The following is a 22,478-nucleotide window of genomic DNA, read 5'->3' on the forward strand; positions in this document are numbered from 1 at the left end:
CTTGTAAAAAGGCCTTCTCTGATGACCTTACTTCTCTTTTCTCCCCTCATGTTTAAATTGTAATTATTTATTAATGGTCTTTGATATTGTGGTTTTGTGATGAGCCATTCTGAATGTCCTTTGGCCAAGGGAGACTAAACTGAATGAAAGAATGAAGAGTCAATATCCTGCTATGTAGTATAGTCCTTGAGCATTCTGGCACATGCAAACAGCAGCAATAAAATCTTGTTATGTTCCCCAGACAATCTGATTCAGTAATCTCTGCTGACTCAGAGCATGCAAATGAATACTCATTACAATCAAATACCTCCTTTAGGCTCATCTCATCAGTTTCTTTGTCATGTCTCTGATGAATACAGGACTGTTGCTACTGTTAAATAAAACACCAGAGTTTAACAGTTGGGTGTAGATGCAATGTTAGCCAGTGGCTTTCCTGGAGAGGGGGCAAAACACTAAGTTTTTTCCAGGAGCAGCAACTCCTTTTCAAAGCCAGTGGAGGCTTTGAAAGCAAAGGTTTTCACAGCTGGGACTGGCTCTGAAGGCAAGGGGGAGGGGAGGGGAAGGCAAGTAACAGGTGTTACTGCTCCTGAAAAAAACTTAGTGTTTTGTCCCCTTTCCAGGAACGCCACTGATGTTAGCTGTGGTTTACTGCAACTATAATGAGCCATGTGCTCCCTCTCCCTTTTAATGCAGTGTAGGAAACTGTTTACAGCAGTCTGAGGTTTATCATTGCATCCAGGCCTGGCAAATCGTAGCTTGTATTTGGACAAGCCAGGATATCACACCATTGTGTCCTGGTTTTTTTGGGAGGGGGAGGGTCTGGGACTGTATAGGATTCCAAATGTACTATGTTGACATTAGTGCTTGCCAGTATAGCAGAACCACAGGATTGCTCCATCACTCAGTTTGTTTATTTCTGAACATGGCCATTGAGGTTTTGCAAAACTTGGAATTCTTTGTTGCGATTAGGAGCCCCTGATGGACCAAAGCAGAAACTACCTGATGCTCCCAGGTTTTTCCCTTGGTTCTTGCCCTAGGGCCAGTGGTGGTCAAAATAAATTTAGTACTGTGAGCTGTGCTTGCAACTCTTCCAAAGAGACTCAGAGTGCACCTGTACTACTGATTTATGTGGATCACAGCTGATGTGAATGGTAGTGGCAAAAGTGGCTTTTGGATCTGGTGAAGGAAGAAGATCATGGGTAATATCAAATAGTATTGGTTTTCTGCTATGCATGTGTATTGGGGAGGGGCACTTTATCTTGTGGTCTCAAGGTGGAGTTCTCCTCAAACCATAGTGGCTCACTTTCTGTATTGCAGGGGACTTAACTGCCCTGCTTTAAAGTCATGTCGATTTTGCTTTCAACAATGTGTGAGATAATGGTTAGGCTCCTGAAACAGATTTCCTGCGGTATTTCTCTAATTAAATGCAGGGGCAGTTGACTCTTGTCTAAACTCTTCTCAGATCACTTGGGTGGCCTTTCAGATTGCTGTCAATTTTAAAAACAGCTTTGGAAATGTACCCTGAAACTGACAGTGCCAGGAATGAAAGATTAAAAGGGTAATTCTTCTCTGGGGCATTAAAAAATTTTTTTTGGCTACATTGCTGTTTATTCTAATGGTTAAATTCTATGCATGTTTACTTGAAAGTAGGTTCCACTGAGTTCAGTTGGGCTTACTTCTTAGGCAGTGTGTCTTAGATTGCAGCCTAGGAGTAGCTAGCATTACTTGTAGCTAAGAAATAGATAGCAAGGGTACAATCAAAGAATGAACAAAAAATGACTGAAATGAGAGGGATTTTTGCAAATGAGGTAATACATCCATGGAATAATAATAATAATAATAATAATAATAATAATAATAATAATAACTTTATTTTTACCCCGCCTTTCTCCCTGAAGGGACTCAAGGCGGCTTACAACATAGTAAAAAACATAATTTAAAAACAAATAAAAACATATTAACAACACAGTTGGAAAAAGCAACACAGTTCTTTTTGTCTTATCTTGCCTTCTCCGACCCAATGGCAAGAACTGCCTGGAGATAAGAAAAAAATTGAGTTTCAAGTAAGCCCTCATGGTTGGCCAAAATAGACAAGATGCCAGGATACACATGCATCTGTCTCAAAATAGCATTTAAAAACTAAAAGGCATTCATGACAGAAGTGGGGGGAACGAATTTGATCAGGGCAATGTGGTGGTGGTAGTGTTCAACCCTTCCCCATCAGGCCATTTTTCATCTAAACCCCCACACTTTGCTGTTTTCTCACTCATGTGGAGAAAAGATGCAGGGGGGGGGATTTTTCTAGGAAAAATATATGAAGAGGAATGCATCTACACCCATAGCTCTGATCATTCACAGTTCCTTCCCCAGTATCTGCATTTTATTAAAAAGCCTTTGGGAGAGTAATCCATTCATTTCCTGATGTCTCCTCTACTTTGGTCCTTAGCGTACTAAAAATACAAATTGAACTCAATTCTGCTGCAAAGGGTAGCAATTACTTCAGAGGATTCTCTTGCAAGCAAAGAAGGTAATTAACTGGTCATGTACATTGCAGAATTCCACATGGTTGCCAGCTTATTTATAGCATGTATGATGTTGAAGATTGGAATTGTACACCAGTCTTTTCATGGGAAGGAAGCAACCAAACAATGGAGAAGCATCAGCTTCTTATAAGCACTTGCCAACTTATTTGAAAAAAGCTTTCCTGGGTAATTTTCAAGTGAAGGATGATTTAACATGGTTGGAATTTGTGTCTCTGATCAAGTCAATGTGGAACCGTTAAAGGGCTAAATTTGTATGCTCTCCATTTACTAAACACAAGGCAGGATGGCACTTGAATGCTGAGTGGATGTGGATTTTGTAAGGCTTTTTGGTCCTACTTGTGACTTGTCCTATCACTGCACTTTTGTTTAATGGCATCCCAAGATGCATCAGGGGGCTTCAGACCATTCCATGGGCCACATTTTAAGATTTGAGACATCAGCAGTGTGTATTGTAGGGGATCCAAATAATGAGATATAGAATAGCAGATGTGTATGCAGGGGGACTTTAGCACTTAATGCCCTTTAGCACTTACCCTGCCATTATTGTACCCCCACATGCTATTTATAGTGGGAGGGGAAAATAGCTTTTATTGGCTTTTAATAGATGCTTACATAAATCACAATGCTAAGAATCACAATGGCAAGCAAAATACTAAAGTTCCCCCTCCACTGCAGACTGGGGGGTGTGTGTGTGTGTGTGTGAGAGAGAGAGAGAGAGAGAGAATAAAGGATCACAAGCACATAATTATGTGTGCATTCAGTTTGACCCTAATTTGCATGCTCTATTAAAGGTAAGTTAGCCAGACCTAACCAGAACCTTTAATTGATAGGCTCTTCCCAATGAAGTGATGATTTAGGATCCTAGATGTGCGAAAACCAGTTCTGTGGTCAAGATCAGCAACCGCAATACATTATTCACTTTTTAATAAGGGCAGCATGGGCAGAATTTCCTTATAAATGCTTGTCAAGGACTAGAAAGAAAACAACTTCTCCAAGGAGGCTCCTTCTGGAGCAGGGGACTGGAAATAGCTATATAGGTACAGGTGACTGTGCTAGTGTATGAATGACTCTGTTAAACCTCAGATAGGTCACCCCTGTTCGATGAGCATTCCACATCAACTGTCCACACTTTTCCCACACCTTAAAAAGTGACAGTGCACATTTTTCTTTGTTTGAGCTCCTGCAACGTGCTCTGGAATGTAGCCATAGATCATGTCACCTCGGTGATGGTAAGTGCCTGGAAGTATATCACATAGAATCTTTGTTGCCTTATTTGAATGTGCATTTGCCTCTGTCTCAGAGGCTCAAGTTTGATAGCAGCATGTGATGAGAAGCAATGAAAGTACACTAAAATGCAGCCGCTGTTTGGTCACTGGACGCCAGCTAAGGTTGGCAGCTTTTGAATCACCTCAATAGCTTTTGTGGTGACAGTGGTTCAGTCTGCGGATACTAGCATGCAACAATATTGATCTCCATGCTGTGAAAAGCTTCCTCTGTATAGACCCGAAAGCAGACTAGCAGCCCAGTCCTAATCGATTTTACAGCACTGATGTAGCCATTCCAATGGGGCACTCACTGTGTTCTGCGACAGAGGGGCAATCATAGAGAAAGGTAAAGGAAAGTTTGTTCCTTTACTTTGGGGTTGCATCTGTGCTGGACGTTGGTTAGGATTGGGCTGTAGATCATCTTTTTCTGGTCAGTTGACAACTCAAATAAGCCTTCTGTGGACTCAGCCGATGATAAACCTCCACATGGAGCATTTTTGAGAATGTCTCTCTGTGGGTTTTGGTGTGCAGCTGACACTGTTGATGATGTGCTCTGGCAATGGGGGTCATGAGACTTTTAGTTCTGTACATAAAAGCTTGAAATGTGCTTGGGAAGCTTTAGGCAGAGCTATTATGTATGCTCTAATTCTGCAGTCTTTGTAAGCAGAGAGTAGGTGTAGAATACAGCTTGAAAAGATGTTTCTAGCTCTTATGAGTGTGTGCAATACCTGGGGAGTGGTGAAGTTGGAGCAGGATTTTCTGTGGTTGAACTTGATCAGTTTGTTGGTCTCTTCCCCCCCCCCCCAGTGATTAACTGAAGCAAGATAAATTATACAGATTCAGGCCAATATACGTATACAAACACGTGTAATGTGTATAGGTCAAAGTCTTTGCTTTTATTGCTGGATTCCGGTTACCCTTGTGACTAGCAGTTGCTTCTCTAGGCTGGTTGGGAGGAGACTGTTCTGTAATATGTGTACCAATATTTCGTTCTCTTTCCTGAGGTGCTACCTAGGGAGCTATGGGTCTGTCTGAATAGTGGTATTCCACTGGGCAAGAAATAATTCTCTTCTTCCCATCCATGGGAATTGACTTGGGTGTTGGCAGCTTCATTTTCTTGTGCAGCGGTCTGGAGTTTCTCCAGGCTTCCTTTGTCCCTTCTCTGGAACTTGGCAGCACTTCCTGTTGGTTCAGGCCCTGTTTCCCACTTTCTCCCCCTCCATTCCTGGATGCCTGCAAACTGGGTCAAGAGGCACGCTTTCAGTGTGGTTCTCTTATATTTCAGCAGGTGGATAGCACCTGTCATCTGAGATGTTTCTTTTGATAGTGTTTCTCCTTTAGTTTTTTTAAATTGTGAGCCCTTCTGGGACAGGGACGTTGATTTTTTTTTTTTTCATTTATTTTGTGAATGTTGCTGCTGAAAAGCAGTATAAAAATACAGTATTCGAAACAGTAATAATAATAATAGTCCGTCCCGTCCCCCCCCCGCCAACTGTGTATGTAGTCTGGTTTTCCTTTGCAAGGGAATTCGTATGAGGTTGTATTCTGTCAGATTAGGCTGTAAAGGGTTCACAGTCCAAGCAATTCTCTCCACCCCTCCTGTCTTTTTTTTTTTTAATAACAGAGATGAACAACTGTTGTGCAAGATCATGCAACTGTTGGGCTAATATATAACTATGAGTAACCAAAAAGGAGTTGGATTGGTGAGGAGGAGGAGGAGGAGCTACACATATTATCTTTTGTGAATTGTTTAATATTAATTGTATGTAATGCTTAGTGTAACCCAACATGCATGCTTCTGAACTGTCTTCCTGGAATGGAGACTAAAAATTTATGTTGCACCTTAAGGGTTTTGAACCGCCTTTGCTGTTGCAGGACCCTGCCAAGAAACAGAGCTGTCTGTGTTGTCAGTAGCACAAAGAAGGGGAATGGAAGCCAAAAGGCCCCCCCTCCCCAAGGAAAAATAAAAGCAGACGTCTCTTCTAAGAGGAGTGCTTCAATTGGATACCAAGAGATATTCAGCTTTCAGCGCTGTGTCAGCAGTAGCCCATGGCTTGTAGCATTTTGCTCCCCCTTTGTGAGCTCAGTCCAAGGACTCAGACTAGAGGAAAACGTACGTGCTTTAGGAATGCCATGAATTCTGTTGACTCATTCCAGTCTGTCATTTTTCTGAGAATTCCCTTGGCCCTGGGAAAGGTCTCTGCTGTCCAACCCTGTCTGGTGAGCTGTTCATGGGACTGTCCATATATGGGCATCCAAACAGCCTGGTAGGTTCCAGAAGTATAATTATTATTGGTGGCTATGTGTGGTGTGCTGCAATCTAGCATAAGGAATATTTCAGAGTGAGCTTCTGCAGAAGCAGTGGACATATTTAGAAGCAGCCCTAAGTTTTGGCTTGTGCACTCAGGACCAGTTCCCTTGCTTGACCATTTTCCTGCGGCAGGGAGAAATGCCTTGAGGCATGCAGTCTTAGAAGTGGGAAGGCCAGTCTCATATCAAAACCAGCCCTCCAACAAGCCCAGTCTGGGCCAAAATGTGCCTGCGACAGTGCTATTTTTCATTGCTGAGGTGGCTTGGGTTTGGGTCTATTAAATGACATGTTAGATAGGAAACATGAACCTCTCTCGTCATTCTTTAAAAAAAAAAATCACAGGTACCTATATTTGTTTCCCCATAGGGCAGATTGTGGTGGCAGGTGGCAGTCTTTCTCAGTACGGCCATCCTTGCCACTGCTCTCTGCAAACAGGCATTTCCCATAGTTACAATTCACATAGAAAAGAACACCTCCTGAGATCCGCTTTTATGTCCCTGACTGAAGGTGTTGAGGGCCCCTTAGAGTGCATCTACTATGTTATGTTTGTCCACAACAGCATGTCTCAGATCCTCTTGTTTGTCAGGCTCCGACAGCGGCAGTTCTATTGAAGCTGCTCTCTTACTAATTCTCCTAAAATGACGCGTGGTTAAAATAAGTCTTCCCCTTGCAAACCACAGTGGTAAAAACACTGGCCATTTTCTTTCCTTGTTTGGAAAATCTCTTACATGGATAGAAAGCAGATCCACGAGCAAACTCACCCATTCTGTGTTCATTCATTGATAAGTTGGTTAGTGTTTTCATTGCATGTACTGCTGCTGTTGTTGTTTTGTCTTTTATTTTGGAAGTTGACTTGACTGGCAGTGGGCAGGATCGGCAATGGGTCCCCAGTCTCATACTTTATTTATTACGTTGCACAAAAAAAATTGAAGACTGCTGGTCTTGCTTTTATAATTATGCAAAAATGTACTTTAACATTTGCCTGCCAATGATGGAGTTTGAAAAATTTCGGTGATGTGATCATGACATCATTGATCTTTTCAGCTACTGCTTAGCTGCATGAAATCAGTCATTTGGGTAGTGCAGGAGGGGGCCCAGATCAGAATTGGGGTCTATGGCACCTGGGGAGGACACAACTCTTTCCTTTTGCATCACGATCTGACAAAAACGGTGATCTCCTCTCCCCAAATAGCTGCTTTACATTCCAGGAGGGAAACATCAGAAAAAAATTAAAGAACAGTAAATCTGATCTGAGCAGGAGAGAATGGTAAAAGATCTGCAGGACACACAGGCTCTGTTGGTTGGTGATGGTTGTAATGACACACCAGGAGTCCTCCAAGTTTTTGAACAATAGATGGAAGCAAGGAAGCTTGCCCATTTTGTACTGATTCCCACTTGGAATAATTGGAAACCTCACTCAGAGCCCAATCCTGAGCTGCCCGGAGCATGTGGCTGTGGCGGCACCAAAAATGGCTGCCGCCTCATCCTGCACACCCAAGGCAGCCGCGGGCGGCACCTCAGGAGAAGGGGACTTTCATCCCCTTCCCCTGGGTAAAGGGAGTAGCCCCACAATGGGGCTACTCGATTCACCACTGACTAAAAGGTCGGCGTTGAGGTAAAAGCCTTTGTGTTGGGTGGCGAGCCCAACACGGAGGCTCAGGATCCAGTGGAGTGAAGATCCACTGGTCCTGCCTCCCTCCCTCCCTGCTCCCTCCCCTCAGCATGCCTCTTTCCTCTGCCCACCTCCCCTCTCCCCAGAATGCCCCCTCCCTGTTTCCCCCACTTTCCTCTCCACTGCTTGGCAGTAAATGCGACTGCCAAGTGGCAGAGGCTGGGTGCCTGCCCAGCGCCAGCCAGCGCTGAGCTAGCATGGGTGCTCGCCTGGCGTTAGGGCTCACAAATGTACCTCACGGCTCGTTTGCAACGGTGCCTGCTGGCAATAAGCCAGTGCATGTAGCTCAGGATTGGGCTCTCAGTCTCCTGAAGTGTAGAGTACATTTGGCTTTTCAGGCTAATATCTACTGAGCCATGAGAGACCTTGAGACATGTTTGTAAATGGCAACAGCAAAAGTGATGGGATTTCTTAGAAATTCTTTGATTCAAATATGTTTGATACCAATGACCTTGATTGGAACTCTGGTGGGCTGGGTGTGCTGTCCTAGAAATTCTGTTAAAACACCATTTCCATTTCATATTCTATCATGGCAGCTACTTGACGTTTGCAAGCGCTGAGCATTCTCTAATTCTAGTGAAGGAACTGAGAACTGCAGCTGTGTTGCTCTTTTTGAGAGGCAGCTGTTTATATTTTAGGAAGCTAACTTTAGCTTGCCAAGTCTGGAATGCTGGTCCTTAAATGGAAGCCGAGTGTCTACTTAATTCCTTGCTTATTCTTCTGCCGCAAGCAAGAGCCTGGGATCCTTAGTTCCTAGCTCAGTGGAATGCTTTGCCTTGTTAGTCCGGTTCTGTATACCAGAAGCATCATTTGCAAACATGTGAGACACCTAACCTGGCTTCCAAGAGGCATGACTAGACCATTGGAGCTGTAACATTCTCAGTCTCTTAACCGTGGTTACAAGATCAGGAGTAGGCCATGGGCTTGCTTATCTCCTGCACAAATTCCACCCCTTTCCTTCACTTGTCAGTGTTAACCTGGTGTAGCATTTTGTGATTGGTTTGGGAACTCTGACATGAATGGATATTGTTCTCCAAGGACGAACTTCTAGACCTCCTTTTGCACTTAGGTGGCAGATGTTTTATTTTGTAGCTCCTCAAAAGTACCATAAAATTTCTGGTGCAAGAATGCAAAGTTTATTGTGGTCAGAAGCATGATGTATTCTCATGGGGGGAGATGATCCAGAAAATACTGCCGTAACTGGTTTGTCTCTCTGGGTGATGTGAGTTATGAAAGAGAGGATGGACATCACTCTCTTGGCAGATGTTTTCTGAAGGAAGGAATTCTGCTGCTACAGTCTGTTGTGTTTACTGACCTTTTTTTGAAAGCTATCCATGGTGAGGGGAAAAAATATATGTGCACACCTGGATTGTGAATCAAGGGAGCCGCAGTGTGGTATACCAGAGAGTGGTGCAAACATGCCCACACCTAAACATCCTCCTCTGTCTCATTTTCTGTTGGGTTTGGTGAAATGAGCAGAGGGTGGAATAAAGTTCTTGGGTGACACTTGCAAATCACTTTGCAAATAAAATTACTTGCATCTGTTCTAATTGGTTCAGTTGGTTGAGAAGGTTGTTGCCACAGATGACAACCACCAGACTGGCTCATATTACACTGGTCTTTTGTCAGCTTCCCTGGCTGCCAATTTGTTTCCAGGTTCAGTACCAGGTGTTAGCTTTGACCTTTAAAGTCCTAAATGGAGAGGTCCTACATTCAAATCATAGATGGTGAAGATGTGATTCTGCACCTCGGCTGTTCATTGGTTGGCTATGAACTTTCTAAGAGGCAGTTGTACTTAATTCTGCTAAGGTGAAATTTAACTGGCGAAAAGGCTGGAAAAGGATATCTGCTTATCTCTGGGGACCAACTTCATCATAACTCCCCCCCCCCCATAGGGATATCCATGAGTGGGCACGTGTACGAATAAGCTAAAACATGCCATGACTTTTGACAAATTCCATAAGCAAAGAAATGAATTTTGGAGAACTGCAGGGTTTTTTTGCACTGTCAGAGACCAAGTATTGCATTTTATTAAAATCATTCAATATTCTAGCAAATGTGGAAAATAACCATCTGATGTTCCATTTTTCAGAACTGAATCAAAAATCTGGTCACCGCTGGTTACTGAGGAAGGAAAGACCAATCCATACAAGATGAACCTAGCTTCTCAGCCACAGGTAAGTAGCATGAAATGTACCCTTGTCTCTTCCCACTGGCTTGTGCAGGTATGGCTTGTACTACACTAGGGCAGTATAAACTACTTCCTTAAGTTTTGTTATAATGGAACAGATGTGCCACAAGTCATACACGAATGCCTGATATAAACTTGAATGAATAAAATTAAATGAAAAAAAATGTTGTGTGAATCCATTCTTGGATCGGAAAAGCAAACTTCAACTAAATTAGCTGAGGACTATGTAGTCAGTTCCTGTACAATACTTTTATTTTATATTCTGGCTTCCCACCCCTGCAGCTTGTTTAAAAAAAAAAATTAACGAAAACTTGTAGTGATAACTAACTTTGGGACCTTTGTGCAGAAGACCAGAGTTGCCACTGAGGTGAAATTTTTCTGCTCACTTACATCTGGCCTGAAGTAGAAAAGGATGACCTCATGTACTCCCATTTTAGGAGACATTCTCACAGATTGAAGATGAATGACCCATTGGTGGCTTCTTCCTTCAAAGTGGTTTTCTTATAACACAGGCCAACACACATTTTGCTTCCTTAAATGTTACACCAATTCCTGGGTATATTTGGGGTGCTGATTCAAAAAATGGCATCCGTTTTGCTCTATCACGTCTAGTTTTGGAGATATGGTATAGCCTCATTAGTGAATGGTTCAAGCAGCTTCCGCATGAGGAAAGCCTGCACCGTGGCTTCCTCATGAGGAAGCTGCTTGAACCATTCACTAATGAGGCTTTACTGCATCTCCAAAACTAGATGTGAAAGGCCAAAACGGTTGCCATTTTTGGAATCGGCACCCCAAATTCATATCAAACCACCATAAAGTTTAGGAAAAACTTTTCTGACCCTCAATTTTGTAGACCTGTGTATTTGGATGATTTAGGACCTTTTGAGGTTTTCCCTGCTGCTAAGGAAACCAATAACATGACAGACTTGGGGGCAGGTCTGGGCTGAAGCAAAGCATGCTTACTGTAACAAGTACAGTTTTCAGTTGCAGTGTGAGGTTGCAAGTCTGGCAAGATCGTGAATCTCTAGGCAAGAAGCCTGTAGATGAATTGGAAGGAGCTAAATGTCCCTCTACTTTATACTGCAGTAGTTATTTCTCAGCAATTGTGGTTTTAGGCTTACGAAACCAGCAATGCTGGAAAATCCTTGGGTTTATGTGGAAACTTTAAAAGATTGCCCTGCTGCTTCTCAGTGTGTGGTATTTGTGAATTCAGAGAGTCAAGAAGAATGTAATGATGGAGCTTTAGTCCTTGACCTGTCCTTGAAGGAAGCCTACTAAAAGGGCCTAGTGAGCAAGTAACCTACCTACCCATCCCTGTTCAAGGATGCAGATTGTAGGAAAGACTTTAATGACTAAAAGGGTGGGACTGTACAAGCATGTTCCTCACTTTGTGTCCAGTGACTTCCATGTGTGAGACAGCCTTCACAGACTAAAAAATGCTTTATTAAATTCCATATAACCCAACATAACCACTTTGGTTCTCGTCAGTGGAGAGAGGTCACACATTCAGCTGCAAGTTATTGAGTGCCGAGTCATTTGGGGATGAGCCTCAGCAGGTTGCTTTGCCCATTAACCTAAATGACAATCATCTTTACATGATTGAGTTGGTGCTTCATGTGAAAGATTGTGTATATGGTCATCTGGTCCATTGTTTTTGATGGGAAAGGCTACATGAATTGGGCATTTATGTGGAACTCACAAGCATCTGCTGTTGTAGTGGTGTTGCTTGAAGCACTTTGACCTTCTGCTCTATACTGCTTTGAACATCTCAGCAGCTTGGAACTTTCTGGAAAATGTACTTCATAATGAGGGCCACTGGAGAGGCATGAATGAAGGGTCATTGAGCTGACCTGATTTTTGTTTTTTTTCAGCTCTCGTGCCGTCAGAGGAAGGAAATGACTGAGAATTTTTGGAGCATTTGCTCAGTTGTTTTGCTTGCATTTCTCCCACATGAAAAGGGTGTTAAGTTCAGCACATGTTTGTACTTGATTTCAGTTTGTCATGCAAAGGATAGATAGGATTAAAACTTGCTTTAAGCCTAGTGGGGACCACAGAGGTAGTTCTTGGCATTTCAAACTTGGTTACTTACCCTGAGGCAAATGCTTTAAGGCTTCGATTATATAAGTTGTCTGTGTTTTGGGAGTTCTGGGTGACAAGCTTTTGAATTCCTAAGGAACTGGGATCTGGAATGTCTTTGTTAGAATTTGATTGTAGCGCAAACTCTTCTCCACCTCATACGTGGGTGATATACCAACATGTTCAATTGAGAAGTCGTCAGAGAGGGAGGAAGACTTCTCTATGGAGGGAGCAGCTTGTTTGGCTGGGAATGCAGCCAATGTAAACATGACGGCTGATGGTTGTGCCCTCTGTTGTTGCCTGTTCATACAAGATCTGCCACAACATGACCCTGCTTCAAAACTGAGCCTTTAGGCACTATGATGAATAATATGTTGATGAGGGCAAGATTGTGAGATTAGATTTGCCAGTTCTCTCTGGAGAAGATCTCTCTTCACTGTGCTTTTACAATGCCCAGCGCCCACACAGCGGCTGTTGTGTCAGCACTACTCTTCAGTAGGATTGGGCCCTAAATGTACTTAATACACTGAAGGGATGCAATAGTCTAATGCTGAAATCCTATGCATGCCTTTTCAGAAGGAAGACCTGTTATGGGACTTCCTCCCTGCACAAACCTCATCCTCTGTAATGTAAATGTTTGCATCTTCTTGAACCCAGGACTGCTTCACACCTTACTACTGTAGATTGGCTGTCATGCAAAGTGTGTCTTCTGCAAGCAGAGTCCTTCATGGAGTTGTACAACAGCTGCATACTGGAATGCAGTTGCTCTGGCCCTGGCATCTCAGTTCTGGGCTGTGAGTTGCACATGGGATGCACAATTGCAATTGCCTTACACAACCAGTTCTGCCGTGAGATTCAAATGCCTAGTGTTGTCATGTCAAGAGCAATGGGGGGCACTTGATCACCCTACACTGAATTGTTATCCTCTGGATAGTGCTTGTTGCAGGGATTATCCATTCCTTGCTGACACTGTCACATGCATAAATACCTGTGTGGCTTAACATAAATCAAAGCAAAGATATCGTCAGTTTACCTGTTTTCCATCTGACCTGGATCTTATTTGTAGCCAATCTAGAAAATATCATTCTGAAGTGCAGCTGGTCTCTTGAGTACTTTTCCAGGGCAGGTAGGGTGAACATCAGTGCTTTGGCCATCCTTCCAGCCATAAATTTATTTGGTATGCTGATGTCACACTTGCTTTAAAACAGGCTGCCACACGAACTGGCCTTTCTTTAAAGCCTGTGTGTCACATCCTCTAGGGATGAGGTAATTGTTTGCTGTTTTGTGTATCTGTTCCCATGGAAATGTGAGAGTGGAAAGTTATAGAAACTGGGTGTGTGGTTTGACATTTGATAAGGCAGTAAGCAGTTGGCCGGACCTCTGATGCAAGGGAGACACTGTGTCACAACCTTCAGATAGAGAAGCCTGATCGATTTCATTGACTTGGAGTTATTTATTGCTTTTACCTTTTTATTGTGTTGATTGAATTTAGTCAATGTGGAGAGGGAGATACGGGATATTACTCAGACTGGTTTTTCAACCCACCCAGGGAGGGAAACCTTCCCAGTTTTCAGTCAGATCTCAAAGCATTTGGAACTCTTCTTTCAATGACATCTGGGGAGAAATGAAGATTCTGCCCTGAACTCATTTTAATTTTTCTTTTTTTTATTTAGTGGTTTCTACACCCATTTTATTTTTAATGTGCTGGCCTGACCAGTTATCACAATTGATGGGGTGGTGGAGAGGAAACCTGATTTGGTCTGGCATTTGTTGCATGAATGAACATGATGCTGATGATTTATGCTATTAAAGTAATAACCCTAAGCATTTGTATAGTGCTTTTAAGTGTTCAGAGCCCTTCACACACATTATCTTGTTGCCACCCCTGTATGGCAGGTGAGTAGTATTGCCCATGTAAAGTTGGGAGGGGGCGTGCATGAGAGATGCTGGTGGAGCATGATTTCTTGAAGGCAGCCACCTGTTGCATTACTGGCAGAGGCAGGATTCACTTGTGTGCTTTTCTAATTCATAGCTCAGTTTTGCAACCACTATGCTATACCAGACCTTGCCAAAGTGCATGTATTAAAGCTACAAATTGATTACTGATGGAAGCTTTAAAAAATCTAGTTTATGTCAATTTCCAGAGTGAAGATAGGATCCTGTCTTGACAATATTAGACAATTTGGGCCATTCAGAAAACAATGTTTTGAAAAACTTTCAAGGGAACAGCGTAATACCTGGGTCTAGAAGGAAACTTTAGTAAGCACGTGTGGATCAGTTACAGACTGACTTATTAATGAGAGGTCCATCTTCCAGTAACATGAAGGAATTGTCACCGTTTGATCCCAAAAATTGCAGCATTGTGCAAGTCTATTCTGCCGTTCGGCTCTGTTCCACAGGCACATTATTCATCACTTTCTGTTCCTAATGGAGGGAAGCAGTTAATGTGGAAGGCCTATTTAACAGTAAGAAGGGAAACCGTAGTGGTGATGAGTTCAAGTTCTTCCCAGCATACTTTCACAAGAGCACACTTTCAGTTAAGCAGTTCTCGCTGCAAGGCTCCTCTTGATGAGCTACCAAGATTTTTTTTATAGCTGCACACTCAATGACAGCACCCTGCTTTATATGTAGCTGGCCACCAAATGCCTTTTTAAATTCTCATATATGGGAACGGGGCCAAAAATGAAAATAGTTGTCCATCTGGAAAGAGCACAGCTGCTTACGGAAATTAAGACGCAGAAGACAAATAATAGCCTGTGGTGACACGTGTCTCTATTCTGAGGTGCTGTGGTAACAATGTAGCGGCAGACAGAATGTAGCCAGTAGAATGCTAGTGCAATGGGTCAGATCCCCATTTATAACAGGGTTGGCTAGGAACTGCGCAAGGCATCCAGCTGAAGAATGTGGCCAGGCAAACAAACCACTGCATCTTAGAAAAGAAACTCTGATCAGGGCATAGGACTGGTCCTGAGATGCTTCCTTGGGTCTAACTTCCAATTTGCATGAACATTTTTAGCTAATGTGTCCCCAAACAGACATGGATTCAGTGTCATTTGCAAACTTTTGTCATAATATCCTCGACCATTTGAAAAAAAAATGGCATTAAAAGTGGTGCTTTTCAAACTACTGTGTTTGAAGACCTAGTGTGTGTTTTTGAGAATTGCTGAAACAACAACAGCAGCAGCAACAGCAACAACTCGGTATTTATATACCGCCTTTCTGGTCATCGGATTACTCCTCTGACTTTATTCAAGGCAGTTTACATAGGCAGGCGTTTCTAAATCCCTCAAGGGGATTTTTACAATCATAGAGGTTCTCTCTTTCAAGAACCGACAACATTTCAGAATGGATCTTCCTGGTTTGGTCTCACTTCTGGCCTCCGGTTCTCCCACGCAGGCTGGCAAGCAGCTCCATCTCTCACATGGAGGGCAGCCAAGACGCTTCTTGCTCACCCCAAGAGCAAGTGGAATCACTCAGCTGGGCTTGTCAACTGCTTCAAGTTCTCGCCATTCTCAGCCGTTCAGGGAGCTGCTGGTGTCCTTGAACTGGCAACCTTCTGATGTTATCTTTGGGCTAACGGAGGCTCTAGCCTGTAGACCAGACCTCCTGCCCTATATAAGACCTACCCTGAAAATAAGACCTAGTTGTGATCAGGGCCAGGACAGAGGGGGGCCGAAGGGGTCCTTGGGCGGGGGTGGCGGGGCGGGGCAGGTGGAAAACGTGACCAGGAATGTGACCAGCGCCTGCTGTGCTGCCTTGGACAGAGGATGCTGAGGAGGAGCTGAGATGGGAAGCAGCAAGCAAGGCAACCCTGCCTACCAGGTTCTGAGGCTCTCTACACTTTTCAGGGAGTTAGTCCCATTAACTATAAAGGGACTGACTTCTGAGTAGGCAGGCAGGGATCCTCCTGGGCGCTTAGGGGACACCCTCTCCACACGTTCCAGGGAATGGGTCCATTTAATTATAAAGGGACTGACTTCTGAGAAGACAGGCAGGCAGGGATCTTCCCGGCGCTTAGGGGATACCCTCTCCACACAGGGACTGACTTCTGAGTAGACAGGCAGGCAGGCAGGCAGGCAGGCATCCTCCTGGGTGCTGAGGGGATATTTTTGTACGGTATATTTTTGTACATGAATGACTGTGGATTGTTGTACATTAAAAAAAAGTAGACCTGCCCCGAAAATAAGACCTGGTGGGTTTTTTCTGAGCAAAAAAAAATATAAGACAGTGTCTTATTTTCGGGGAAACACAGTATTTTCTCTGACCCTTGCTGGAACAATCTTATTAGTGATATATGCTGCAAAGTTTATATCCCACTTTATTTCCTAGCCTTTAGCATATGGGGAAGTTCATAGGCTGTAGGTACCTGCAAGTCATTTGTTAATAGATGCAGCCTGCATCTGATCAAAGTCAGATTAGGAACTGCACCTTTTCTGTTATTCAGTATTGGCCAGCTGATAAATGCTGGGTTGATGGGAATCTTGACTGCCAGATTGAGAAATAAACAAATTCCACTGGAGAAAGGCTGTTTTTCTTTCCTTTGGCGCTTACTGTGTACGCTAAAGAAAGGGAAGATCTGCTGAAGTCACCCAGCCTGACCCTCTCACCCCATCTGAGGTTGACCGTCTCTGCTTAGCTGCTTCTTTTCAACTTTGTTTGTACTGGAAGAGTTGTGTGCCAGTTTATATAGAGGGGGAATGTTATCCTACCAGCAGGGACTTAGAAAGCTGAATGGGGAGAGAGGGCAACTTACGTAAGATGTCTGTTCTAGCTGAAGGTTGACAGTTAAATTATGCTTTAGTTCAGAGGGGCTCAGAGCAAAAATCTGCCTTGGAATCCCTGCTGATCTTGATTTGGCCCCAGACTACTGCTTTGTGCGTGTGTGCACGCCATAGACTTCTTCCCCCACGTTTTCTTTCTTTCTTTTCCGGTTCAACCTGGTTTTTCACATGTTCCTTGAACAGTTGCCTGCCACGTACCACCTGCATGTCAGATGCTCCTGATGTTTGGGTCTGCTCCTTTGCATGCAGGATATAAGGCACATAGGAAGCGCGCACAACAGGAGTGCTATGCCATTCACTGCCGCCACTGCTTCTGGCCCTTCACCCAAAGTCATCACTGCTCAGTACAACAGTCCAGCCGGTCTGTACTCCTCAGAAAACATACAGACCTTCAACAATGCGGTGGAGTCGAAGTCATCCGCAGGTGTCCAGGAGCCCAGTAAAAAGTAAGTGGTTCACTGTTTTGTACTCTCTAGCTGAACACCACTGTGAAACTAAGGGTGTCTTGATGCATATACAGAGGAGTAAGGTTGTTTACATTTATCTGGAAAACTCTTTTTCTTTCAGGTCAGTTACGTAGCTAGTGTGTGCCTGTGATATCAGGTGTGGTTCTGCAGTGCTTCTTCAAGATGACAAAAGTAAAACATATTCTTTTTTTCTCTTTATTCAGCAGCCGCCTGTGCCATTTCAACGGGCTTTCAGTATGACGTACGAACCTTTAAAATTCCCCTCCCACTCATGCAGGTGCCTGTTGCTTTTGTTACAAGAGTGTTGTGACTTTATGGTTTGGGGCTCTCTTTTCCTTGAAACTGGGTCTCACTAGCATTGTTCTCATTTTTTGCAGAGAGCTTTTTGAAAACACAGACTAGTTCTTTTGAACCTCTGGAAAGCGTATTTGAGACTCTCACAAAACAATTTGTTTGATGCAACTAGTGAACCTTAAAAATCCAAGTTTAGACTTCTGAGGTTCACGAATTGCATCCCAAAATTTTTTTCTTTTCCACCCCTGATATTTTTTTGCCAATGGTTAAAAATACTATGTTCTTAACATTTGGGGGGGGGAGGGGTCACCACAAACCCTTGGTGCTAAATACTGCACTTCTCTAGGAACGGTCCTAATCGACGGTGGTTCCTGTCCCATTTTACAAGTGGGATCCACCAAAAGAATCTTATATTGGCTCCTAGGTGGTTTTTCAGTCTCAAACCTGGTAATAGTTTCCACTGAGCATTATCTGGGGACCAGAAGCTAAAGGTAGCCAGCCTGTTAACTCAGTCACTAAAAAAAAAAAAAAAAGTTTCTTTGGAGCTTCCTATGCTGAATTGCTAGCAGGCCAGCAATGCTCAGTTCTCAGAACTGTGCCCTTGGGTCCTTGAACCCTTCCTCACTTTCTTTCCTGGAACCCCTCTTGGTTCCCCTTTGCCTGGCACATTCCAAGGAATGCATTGAGTGGAGTTCATGGTGTTTCCTGTTTGTGTTAGAACGGTCCACCGGCATAGTGTGACATCTAAAGTTTTCATACATAGTTACTTTGGGTTTCCTACTTTGTATGTTGTGCTGGCCCCTTGTATGAGAGAGTTTGCTGAATGAAGTTGGTTTAGTGCTGCAGTTTCTTCCTTCGTTAATGTCTTCCTTCCTTTCTTCCCCAACTCCATGACAAAACAACATCATGATCATCAACAACCCACCCACTTCCTTAACGCCCTCTTCCTGAGTAGTCCTTTGTCACCTACTGGTGGATTCAAGGCTCCCTTTGCCATGGTCTATAAACCTCTTCAGCCACCATCCTCCTTTCTTTTGCAAAGGAGGCACAGTACCTCATCCATCCCGAGCCAAGTCAAAGTGGGCCTAGATCAGCTCAAGGAAGTTGCTCAGATCTGCCCTAGCAGCCCTGTGGAAGTGGAGGTGCCGGGACTCAAAGTGCGGCACATACAGTTTAATTCTCCTTTACAGCTCTACTCACAGAGAAACATCCTGGATTCTTTGCAGGGGCAGATCTCTTCCATTAGCCCCACTTTCCCCAGGTAATTTTGTCTGCTTCATGTGCAGTTGGCAAAGCCTGTGTACGTTCACTGTTCTCAGCTTCTGTTGTGATCTGTTGTTCATCCATTGCAACAGTCTGGAAAAGAATCTTGGCACTCTTGCAGCAGATGTATCTGTCACCTCAAGTGTTGAGATCTGGGTCACTTCTAAGGTAACGTTTTATGGTGTCAAACTAGAAAATGCTCTCTCTGGTGTTAGTGTGCTGAATTCCAGTTAGCTTCTTTCTACTTTAAGGGATAGAGGGCCCAATCCTACCCAACTTTCTAGCCCTGATGCAGCCACAATGCGGCCTCAAGATAAGGGAACAAATGTTCCCTGCCCCACTGCCACAAAATGCAGTGTGTGCCCCTTTTGGCATAGCTGCATTGGCACTGGAAAGTTGGATAGGATTGGGCCCTGAATTAATCCCTTCCCCATCGATTCTCCCAGGATGCCGTTGTCCTTCAATTGCAAGAACGAGCATTCATACATGCAGTTATTCTTACCTGTGGTTGGACATGATGAGGAAGAAAAGAGAAGCAATGTTTCATCTGTGTAGGGCTTGGAGAAAGAAGCATGGACGAGCATTTAAATTGGCAAATTTAATTAATTAATTAAATTAATTAACAGTATTTATATACCGCTTTTCAACTGAACGTTCACAAAGCGGTTTACAGAGAAAAATCAAATAACTAAATGGCTCCCTGTCCCAAAAGGGCTCACAATCTAAAAAGATGCCAAGGAATACCAGCAGACAGCCACTAGAACAGACAGTGCTGGGGTTTAGCACTGGCAAATTTAGCAGTGAAATAAGGGAGAGCTCATTTGGCAAGCGTTGCTTTGGAATTGACCCCTTGATGCATGAGGCCTGCCTTGGCAGCCTTTCTCTGTAATACTGTCTCTTTCCATCTTGCATGGTGTGGCGCTCGGGTGGTTCAATCACTGCTTTGTTCACATCAGCCGGAAGGATCATTTCCATAAACTGTGCTGAATTTTGAACCCGTTCTAAGCATCCTGTATCCAGTCTGAATGCTTTTATTGTTAGTCATGGCTGTCCATCAACCACAAAGGGGTGATTTAAAAATCGGCTTAATTTCATTTAGCGCTAGAGGTGACATGCTGAGAGAGTTGGGCCTCTTACGCAGAGGTGAAGTAGGCAGGAAATAGAAAATGCTGGGAGGATTTCAAATGCTATAGAAATGTTAGGTTTCCTGACAGACGGAGGCTGAAAATCCTCCCAAGTATATCAGTCGTACTTATATAAAAATATGGAGATAGATGTAGAGCTCAGCTAGCAACAGAGGAAATCCAAGGCTATCTATATCTGTATGCTTGCAAAGAGGAAAGTGAAGGGGATTATCGCACACACACACTAGTTTTCTGCTATTGTGAGAGGAAGGAGGATATTTCCATATTAAGAATTGTAAATTATTAAGAACCAAAATTCTATCTTAAGAACCAAATTGGTTTAAAGGATTTCCATCCTTTCTAGACTAAACTCAACTCACATTTGTAAAAATAAATGCAGTATAAGCCACAACAAAACAAATGCAATATATAAATGCAATATAAGCCACAACAAAACATCCCTTCCAGATGCAAGGGAAGGCACCAGGATGAGGTCTCTTGTTATCTGGTGTGCTCCCTGGGGCATTTGGTGGGCCGCTGTGAGATATAGGAAGCTGGACTAAATGGGCCTATGGCCTGATCCAGTGGGGCTGTTCTTATGTTCTTATATTACAACAGCAGTAATGAAACAAATTAAAAACCAGTTCAGTTACGGTAAATTTTGCAAAAGAAGCATTTGGACAGCTTGCCTAGAAGCAGTCCAGGTGGGAGTCTGCCAAACTTCTCTGGGGAGCAAGTTGCATAGCTGTAGTGCCATCAGAGAAAAGGCCTGGTCCCTACTCCCAGCAGTGGTGTGAATGGTGAGCCACGGAACAGGGTTTGCAAGGCAGATTATGTTTATGTCTCATTCTGTCTCATTCTGTTTATGTGGGCAGAGCCAATCCTCAAGGTTCCAGGCCATATAGGGCTTCAGATGTGAAAACAAGCACTTTGAATTGGGCCCAGAAATGCACTGGTAGCCAGTGCAGCAGATACTGAATTAGTGTTGTCTTATCTTGCCACTACAGTGGCCCTCCACACACCCAAGTGGTGGCATTCTGTACCAGTTGCCATTTCTGAATGGTTTTCAGAGGCAGCTCCCACATACAGTATATTGCAGCAGTCCATTCTGGGTGTAACCAATACATGTGTGGCTGAGGGAGAGGGAGAGAGAAGAGAATAAATCTACCTTCTCTCCAAATAGGGCCACAGCCTCCAAACCTGTCGAAATGGGGAAAGGCATTCTTGGCAACCAACATCACCTGGGCATCCAGAGACAGTGTTGGGTCCTGGAGCATTCCCAACTTGCAAACTTAGAGGAAGTGCAATCCCATCTAGCATCACTACCAATAAAAGATGGATGGTTTTTTGGCATTGTAAAGAAGCAGAACATCTTTCCATGCTTCAGGTCAATTGTTCCTGTATGCTGTGTATAGAATTTACTTGCCTCTGTTTTTGGCAGCGTTGTTTTTCCTAAAGCCAGTGTAAGTAAAGGCCAATGTAGACTTGATTGGAGACAAGTCTTTCCTGTTGGTGTATAAATTATAGGGTGAGAACTTGTTTTGTGTCTGGTTGTGGAAACACAGAAGGTAGCTGAACCTTCCCCCCCCCACACACACACACTTTATGTCCTTGCAGTTTGTCATCCAAGCACTTTCTTCCAGCCTAGCTCCAGACATGAAAGTGCTTGAAATAATGGCCTGAAGGAGAAGTGTTCAGTTCTCCTTACCCATGTGCAGGATGATAAACACATCCTTTTTAACCTTTCCATTTGATCTGCAAACAGGGCAGACTCGTGATAAAACAAACATGGCTGCCAGTGTCATGTTTAGTTTGAGCCAAATGGCAGAAAATTTGGAGTAGTTAATTTCTGTGGCTTTGCATACTTGCAGACAGTGACCTGAACAGCCCTTGCAATGATTTGGGAGTTGCTTTGCAGTGTGGATGCCCTTATGCTAGTACTGACTTGGAACTGATGAGGGGTATGGGTGGCTCAGTTGTCATTGGAGGCCTGGATTGAATTTTCATGTCATCCACCATGCATGTCAGGTGAACCTAAACAAGATGCGATTGATGCTCTTCAATGAAGAGATTTGCATTGTTGAGTTTGTATATGAAAGATGTGGCTATGTCATGCTTGGGAATAGCTGATTTTTTTCAGTACAATTTTATCTTAGATGGAAGTGGTTTGATGGAAAATGGTGCTAGAAATAAAATGGTGATGCTTTTCTAACTTAAGTTTTTTTCTCTCTTGCCTCTTGTATGATTGAGTGCAGTTGTGTCATGGGAGATAGTTAGGATTACAAGAAGCCAGCTAGGCGTCGTTTCAGCTGTAACTGTTTTCCTGTACAGGAACTCCTCTTAGATAGCATTTTTCCGTGTGAAATGGTGTGTGCGTGGGAGTGTACACTATCGCCTTACACAAGTTGCAGGGAATTTTTCCTATGGTACAACTTGCCACATTTGAATTTCAGAAGCTGCCTTTATTGAATAGCCTGCCTCTTATAAAGCT

The 22,478-nt window shown here is 43.5% G+C and overlaps 1 protein-coding gene across 2 annotated transcripts in view; it reads left to right on the top strand.

Moving 5' to 3' along the window:
- Positions 1–22,478, top strand: part of PDLIM1 (PDZ and LIM domain 1) — a 44,759-nt gene that overhangs the window by 16,661 nt on the left and 5,620 nt on the right. Inside the window, exons 3-4 of one of the 2 annotated variants that reach the window (XM_066622625.1) lie at positions 9,884–9,968; positions 17,510–17,583. In XM_066622625.1, coding sequence (XP_066478722.1) covers positions 9,884–9,968; positions 17,510–17,583 — 159 coding nt within the window. Of the gene's footprint in view, positions 1–9,883; positions 9,969–17,088; positions 17,286–17,509; positions 17,584–22,478 lie in introns of both variants that reach the window. The other variant, XM_066622624.1, reaches the window with a different exon arrangement.

Source organism: Tiliqua scincoides, chromosome 3, assembly GCF_035046505.1.
Source record: "Tiliqua scincoides isolate rTilSci1 chromosome 3, rTilSci1.hap2, whole genome shotgun sequence".
NCBI lineage: Eukaryota > Metazoa > Chordata > Lepidosauria > Squamata > Scincidae > Tiliqua > Tiliqua scincoides.